General features: G+C 40.7%; 1 protein-coding gene across 1 annotated transcript; it reads right to left on the bottom strand.

The window, feature by feature from the left end:
* On the bottom strand, nt 1–7631 carry LOC137334080 (elongation factor 1-alpha, oocyte form-like). Its single transcript, XM_067998544.1, has 7 exons — nt 7457–7631; nt 5838–6017; nt 3746–4042; nt 2179–2329; nt 1839–2095; nt 786–1020; nt 1–197 (listed from the first exon to the last, which is right to left on the bottom strand). The coding sequence occupies exons 1-7, from the start codon at nt 7598–7600 to the stop codon at nt 76–78; spliced, it is 1386 nt and encodes a 461-aa protein (XP_067854645.1). The 5' UTR covers nt 7601–7631; the 3' UTR covers nt 1–75.
* Between the last annotated feature and the right edge of the window lie 494 nt (nt 7632–8125).

Below are 8125 nucleotides of genomic sequence, written 5' to 3'. Positions count from 1 at the left end.
TTACTTAAGATTTTATTGCACTGCTTGTTTCAGAACATGCCTATATTTACATAACTGGTAGAAAGTTATCCAGGTTTACTTCTTCTGAGCCTTTGCAGCTGACTTGGTCACTTTAGCAGGTCCGGTAGTTTTCTTGTCTACGGCCTTGATCACTCCAACAGCCACCGTCTGCCTCATGTCACGCACTGCAAAACGACCTGCAACAAGAACCAGTTGTGTAATTGAATCTTGACCTTTATTCCCACCCCTTCCCAAATACAAAGCAGTCATGAAACTTCAAAATACATGGGGACAATATTGTCCCCCACCTAAAGTGAATATTTTGCTTCCCAATCACTCAAGTACCAAAATCAAATCCATTCCTTCGAGGAGTCAGTAACTGTGTAGACAGTACCACCACCCCCCACAAAAAAAATCCTGGGACTAATTTCACTCCTTGTAAAGTTCAGAAAAATAGGTAATTATACCGTTTAGTTTTGGTGCAACACGATACCATTGAAGCTTTGGCTTTTATTTGCCAGGGGAGGGCAAAAAGGGCATTAGTGACAGCAAGAAGTTACTCTTTCCTAGGAGGGAAAGCAGGTCAGTAGCTCTATTAAGAAGTTTGTAGAAACTGTATTCATTCTTTATTATGAAGAAATGGACCACCACAAAACCCAAAACTGTCCCATCACCACCTGTTAAGGGGGAAAAAGTTATCTAGTACAATTCTAACCAGTTAGCTTAGTTGTGCTCAAACAAAGGCAGGTAGAGAGAAATGGCAGAGGAGAAAAAAAGTCTCTCACCAAGAGGAGGGTAAGCAGAGAAGGTTTCCACACACATGGGCTTCCCAGGGATCATCACAATGATGCCAGCATCTCCAGATTTCAGACTCTTTGGGTTGTCCTCCAGTTTCTTACCAGATCGACGGTCAATCTTCTGCTTCAGTTCAGAGAATTTGCAGGCAATGTGTGCAGTGTGACAATCTAGTACTGGGGAGTAGCCGGCATTGATCTGTCCAGGATGGTTCAGAATGATCACCTGAGAACCAAGGGCATGGTCAGCAAGGGGAGCACAGAATGCTATTCCACCAACAGCTGGTAATCTAGCATTTCCACCAGTGCAAGGTAGCAATTTTTTAAAAAGTCAAAGAAGGTTATATGGAGCTAACTTAACCCTATCAAGTCTTGTGCACTATTGCTGCTACTTGCTAGATCTCAATTTCTTTGGATTTTAATACCAATGCAGTGCATGCAAGTCAGTTGCAGGCCAAAATAATTATTGAAGCATCAAACCTAACGCTGCATTATACAGTAAAGGCAAACACTTCCTGGGTTTTGAAAAAGCCAATTAAATGAAGACAGGACTCATCATTACATCAACTGCCCCGCTTCTCTATAGGAGGATCACAAATCTCATTTTAATACTCCTTTTGAAGTAAACCACTAGATTAAATATTTCAACTATGTGAGCAAAGAGTTCTCAATTGGTCAGCAACCCCCTCCATGGCCTTACCCCTCCCTATCTAACCTCGAACTATTGCTCCAATTCTGGCCACTTGAGCATCTGATTTCTTTCACCCCTCCATTGGAGGCTGTGCCTTCAGCTGTCTAGGCCCCAAGCTCTGGAATTCCCTCCCCAAACTTTTCACTCCTTTAAGATGCTCCTTAAAACCTACTTCTGACCACCTGTCCCAATATTTCCTTATGTGGCTTGGTGTCAAACTTTGTCTGATAATGCCTTGGGACATTTACTACTTTAAAAAAGTGCTATATAAATGCATGTTATAGTAGAAGACCACCAACTTGCTACATGGAACATCCTGGACATATTAAGACCATCATGCCCAGTTTGCTCACCTGGGCTGTGAAACTTCCAGCTTCCAAAGGAGGATCATTCTTACTGTCTCCAGCCACATTTCCACGTCGGATGTCCTTTATTGACACATTCTTGACATTGAACCCCACGTTGTCCCCAGGCATAGCTTCTACTAGAGCCTCATGGTGCATCTCCACAGATTTCACTTCAGTGGAGAGGTTAACAGGAGCAAAGGTCACCACCATGCCTGCCTTCAGGGTTCCCGTTTCCACTCGGCCCACGGGCACTGTACCAATCCCTGAATACATTATGGTTGCAAGTTATAATTTAATTCCTGAAATACATTGACTAGGTATTCAGGATAGATGAATTGGAACCCACCTCCAATTTTGTAGACATCTTGTAGGGGGAGGCGAAGGGGCTTGTTTGTGGGACGTGATGGGGGAAGGATAGCATCGAGCGCTTCCAACAGGGTGATGCCAGTAGCATTGCCTTCCTTACGGTCCATTTTCCAACCTTTGAACCAGGGCATCTGTAATGATAGTAGCATTAGATGCACAGTACATTCTGTCCTGATCACCTATTACCCCCATGCTTACTGGCAAAACCTCATTTAAAATTCTCATCTTTGTTTTCAAAATCTCTCCATGATCTCACCCCTTCCCATCTCTAACCTCCTTCAGCCCTACAATCCTCCAAGATCTGTGCTCCTCCAATTTGGGCTTCTTGCACATCCAATTTTCTTCACTTCATTAGTGGCTATGCTTTCAGCTGCCTAGTCTAAGCTCTGGAATTCCCTCCCTTTCTCTACTCCTTAAAACCTACCTCTTTGACCAAGCTTTTGGTCACTTGCCTTAATATCTCCTTGTGGCTTGGTGTCAAATTCTTTTTGATGACACTCCTTGGGACATTTTACTATGTTACAGGTGCTGTATAAATGAAATTTGTTGTCTGGAGGAGATTTGTACAAAAATTGAGTTTGCCAGACCCAAATTAAATCAAGTAACATGCTAAAAAAGGTTCTGGTGAAGTAGCATTTTAAAATTTACATGTTAGAGAAAAAAACATAACTCATCTATAAGTATTGAACCCTACCAAAGGAAAAAGGTTAAGGCAAACATATAGAATAAGTATCCAATTAATCACAAGTGGGTTCAAAATTGAAATCAATTAACAAACTCATGAATGATCATCACTATTACTACTACAAACTGGGACCAAGGTGACCATTAAAGCTGGCTAATGTCAAAATCTAGCCTACAATCACAGTTTGTTGCAAGCAAATGCTAACCTTGTTTCAATTCTGCAGTGTGTCATTAAGCTGACTCAAGTCAGGCATGCCCATGTTTGAGTGGAGGGGTAGAATGACATGATAGTCCACTAAGTCATTTCTGCAGCAGTGGACAGGACACAACTCAACAGGAGATGTCAGCCTTGTTTTTTTTTGCTTGCATGAAAATGGCCAAGTCATTTTTTTTTTAAAATATGCTAAAAAGTTACTGTAGGCTAGGATTAGATATTGGCATTGCTAGCAAGTGATTAGACAGTGAATTAAAGTTATTGATTTCAGAACTGTTAAAGCAAGAGGTTTGCAGGAAGATAACAAACATCACTCCACCTCAAGGCAAGAACCAATTTCAAAAGGGACAGTTGTAATTTGAAAGGATTAGCCATATCCTGGTTACTCAAGCTTCATCTAGTGAAATCACCACTCCATGGATTAAATGGAAGTTAACATGTGTAAAACTTTGAATCATGAAAGTCTATTGCTCATCAAGCAATGTCAGTAATTGGTATACATCCTCATTGGCAGCAGAGTGTATTGAAGCACCATTTCACCTATAATTCTAGTTATAAATTTAGTCTTGCACAGCTCAGATTTTCCACCTTTCAAAAAGATACAGTTGGCATTCCACTGTCTCCAGTAGGTCACAAAATGGTTACTTACATGTTTGCTGGGTTCCAGCATGTTGTCCCCATGCCATCCTGAAATTGGTACAAAACCCACCCCAGCAGGACTGTAGCCAATCTTCTTGATGTATGCGCTCACTTCTTTCACAATTTCCTCATATCTCTTGCTGCTATAGTTGGGCTCTGTGGAGTCCATCTTGTTGACGCCAACAATCAGCTGTTTGACCCCCAAGGTGAAGGCCAGGAGTGCATGTTCTCTGGTCTGTCCATTCTTTGAAATGCCAGCCTCAAATTCTCCTACACCAGCAGCCACAATCAGCACTGCACAGTCAGCCTGCAAAAGAATTCAGTTAGACTTTTAACTTCACTCACTATTTGCCAAGAAAAAGGAAATGGGTGGGGTGTGGGAAAAAATGTACAGCACAAGATTTGTTCAGTTGTCAGACATCATTTTGTTATATTGATCAAGAGTCATTTCCAATGAGTAGTTTGGATACATCTTTGAGGGTTCATATCCATACATGCTGACTACCCACATCCCATGCTGGGATTAGAGAATGTGCCAACAGCACAAACCTCTCATCACCTTCCCCATATAGTGGCTTATGTAATGAACAGGTCCCTCTGCCCTAAAAGCCACTCCCAGCCCTAAGGGCAGGGATTATAGCCTCCATTAGTAGGCAGGAATGTGGAATTCCCACCCACAGTATACAAGGGCTGCAATACCAATACTGAAAAAAAAAACCTGTTCCCATGCCTTAGCCACCAGAAGAGCAAAACAAATGCGGTTACAGGAAGGAAAAAGTAATAGAGGCAGTCAGATTGAACTAAATGAGCGAAAGAATACTAACTGGTATGTGCTGGTATGAACTGGGATGGAGCAGAAGAGTATGGTTGAAGGCTGTAAAGAGGGTGGGGAGGTGTTTGGCTCTAGTTCAGAGACAGTATCTCAGTATAGAGTGCCTTTGTGAATTGGCATAGTTCATTGAGAGGGGTGATGGATACAAGCATTGACTTAAAACTTCACATTAAAATTAAGTACTTAAAATTAGTTAGAATGCATAATTGCAATGCAAAAATATATTACATGTGTATGCCACAAACTCCTCATGGAGTCAGTGCCCCCTATAACTTTTGGATTTCCCTTCAGACTTCTGTAAAGTTAAGTTTCTCCTCCTTCCCTCTAACCACCACCCACCATTTCATAGAATCATAGGAGGCGGCCATTTGGCCCCTCATGCCCAATCTTTGTAAGAACAATCCAGTTAATCCCATTCAACGTCCCCCCGCCCCCCCCCCCCACCCAGTATTTATCCAATTCCTTTTTGAAAGCCACCATGGAATCTGCCTCAATCACCCTTTCAGGCAACACATTCCAGATCATAACTACTCACTGCGTAAAGTATTTTCTCATGTCACCTTTGTTTTTTTTGCCAATCACCTTAAATCCATGTTCTCTACCCTTCTGCCAATGGCAACAGTTTCTCTTTATCTAGACCCTTCATGATTTTAATACCCATCAAATCTCCTCAGGAGAGCAACCTCAGCTTCTCCAGTCTACCCATGTAACTGAAGTCCCTCATCCCTGGAATCATTCTAGTAAATCTTTTCTGCACCCTCTAAGGCCTCCACATCCTTCCTAAAGTGCTGTGCCCAGATACCAGTTGTGGCCAAACAAATGTTTTATAAAAAAGTTCAACATAACTACCTTGCTTTTGTACTCATTTCTCTATTTATAAAGCCCAGGATACTGTACACTTTTTCTTTTGATCCTGCACCCCCTTTAGAATTGTACCATTTAGTTTATATTGCCTCTCCTCATTCTTCCTGCCAAAATGTATCACTTTGCACTTCTCTGCATTAAATTTCATCTGCCATGTGTCCACCCATTCCACCAGCCTGTCTATAGCCTCAAAGTCTATTACTATCCTTCTCACTGTTTACTACACTGCCAAGGAGTGTCATCTGCAAATTTTGAAATTGTGCCCTGTACACCCAAGTCATTAATAATATTTCAATGCAACTGCAGGAACAATGGATATAATTGGAGCTTAAATTCCAAAGCCCATTAAACTTGTTTTCACATGGCCACAAGCTTTTGTTAGTTCTAGTTTGATATGTAGGCACACCTGGGAGGTCCCAGTGATCATGTTCTTTATGAAGTCCCTATGCCCAGGTGCATCAATGATGGTGATGTAGTACTTGCTGGTCTCAAACTTCCACAGGGAAATATCAATAGTAATACCACGCTCCCTCTCTGCCTTCAGTTTATCTAGCACCCAGGCATATTTGAAGGAGCCTTTACCCATCTGCAAGATACAAGTGTTAGAGTCTTACAACAGCATTTAACCATTCTTTGTATCAACACATAGTACTTCAGGTTTCCCCAAAATGTGAAGAAACACAGACAAGAGTACTCCCAGATTTCTCCAGACTAAGGACCATTTCTGGGACATGCAAAGACATTCTTTAACAGTTTACATTATTTTGAGCCCCTTATGAAGGATAAAGAAATGCACTCAGCCAAACCTTAATTGAGGAGTGGAAGTTTGTGGCCAGTTGAGAAATCAAAATGAGGCAATCACTACATTTATTAATGGTCATACTGGATTTACATTAAGTACCTTTGGAATCAAGTATTGGTTGAACTATTATCCTATTGATTAATTTGAATGAAGATGATCACATAGCTAGATTTAACCAAACATATGGTTTGTTTTAATAGCTTGGTTACAGCCACACCCCATCTTTATCATAGTAGGAATGTTGGGAACAAGTATGTGTAAACTATTCAGGAAAGGCACATTACATGCAGTTAGCTTCAAGTTAATGCTTTGAAGACTTAATTTACATCAGTGCAACCTTCACTTTTAAATGGTAATTTTAAAAAATCACATACATCTTACACTTAGTGGGAAATAGTGCCAACTCAGCTCAGGCATTAGAATGCTGAAGGTCATAATAGAATAAACCAAGCAATATCAGATCAGTGGCCCATTATACATATCTCGCAATATCAAGTGTACACAATCATCAAAAGTCAAAGTTATCTTCATAGTTAGTCAAAGTTATAAAGATTTGGTGCAAGACAGCTTGCAATTTTAGAAGGGAAATGTCATAGTAACTGAAAGTTTTAGTCAAATTAGACCAGCTCAAATGGAGAAAGAATGTTGCATTACTACCCCAGTAATAAGGGGAACATTTAATTTCTCAGCAGCTCAAATTTACAGAGACTAGAGTCAGCCTGAATCAGATTATGGCAACACCAATTTATGGCCCTGCAGAAGCAACTGCAATTTAAAGTCCTTTTTTAAAAAAAAACTAGCAATCAAAACCCACACTTCAAGAATCAAGGCTCCAGAGTTTATTATTGGCATGTGGAACAAATGGCACATTGCCCATTAAAGATACAAAGACATATAAAGTTGTTGAAAATGCTGGTTTAAGCATCCTAGGAATTTCACAATCAGAAAATCCTTTGCTTATAGCAAGCATGCCATAAAAATATTAGCTTGGAACCTAACTGTTCAAAAAAAAAACATACTCCTACACAAGTCAGTTTACAAGCCAGCATAGCCAAGGGTGGAGGAGGGTTAGTGAATGATTTCACTATTAGTCTTTTAAAAAAATGTCAGGACTCACAGAAGATAACTACATTTATCACAACTATTATACAGAGCAAGAGCTTTAAGTACAAAAAAAAACTTTCCTTTGCACAAGTAAAAACCTTCATTAACAGAATATTTACCTCTGCAGCTTCTTTTTCAAACTTTTCAATAGTCCTCTTGTCAATACCTCCACACTTGTAGATCAAGTGGCCAGTAGTAGTAGATTTACCAGAGTCCACATGGCCAATCACTACAATATTAATGTGGATTTTTTCTTTGCCCATAGTGGTGACGCTCAGAGAAAACAATTTACCCTCCCCCCAAAAAAAAAGGCATGCTATTGCTATTAAAAGCAGTAATTTATATTAGCTGGACAGCCTGTCCCTTAGTCAACTGTGCACCTGCACAGGATGAACCAATTGGGATCATTAACATTCAACTAGACAGTCTAGCACAGCACACAACCAGAATCAGTTTGGAATGGTTAGCACCCAGTGACACTACACAAGCAGAAACAAATGAAGACCCTTGAGAACAAAGTACAACAGGAGAATGACACAATTGAACAATGGCATTCTCAGTGTGGGACTATTTCTGGAGCTTGAGTGAACTGAAACATTAGCCTCTAGACAGGAAACACAGCTAGCAGACACTACAGGACAGGAGTTAACAATATACATGCTAACTCGGGTTGCCAACCCTCCCGGATTTACCTGGGGTCTTCAGGAATTAAAGATTAATTTCCCAGACATTACTACGGCCAACCGGGAGTAAAATGGGTGGTGGGAGATTTGCCTGACCATTGGGGG

This window comes from Heptranchias perlo, chromosome 17 (assembly GCF_035084215.1).
Source record: "Heptranchias perlo isolate sHepPer1 chromosome 17, sHepPer1.hap1, whole genome shotgun sequence".
In the NCBI taxonomy this organism is placed as follows: Eukaryota; Metazoa; Chordata; class Chondrichthyes; order Hexanchiformes; family Hexanchidae; genus Heptranchias; species Heptranchias perlo.
Note: the sequence above shows the minus strand (reverse complement) of the source record. Positions and strands in the feature narration are given on the sequence as shown.

Coding starts and splice junctions, on each gene's coding strand:
- LOC137334080 (XM_067998544.1), bottom strand. CDS start 7,600: ATGGGCAAAGAAAAAATCCACATTAATATTGTAGTGATTGGCCATGTG. Junction 2,330..3,745: donor TGCTGGAACCCAGCAAACAT/GTAAGTAACCAT, acceptor CTATCATTACAG/ATGCCCTGGTTCAAAGGTTG. Junction 198..785: donor CTCTGCTTACCCTCCTCTTG/GTGAGAGACTTT, acceptor TTCTTGTTGCAG/GTCGTTTTGCAGTGCGTGAC.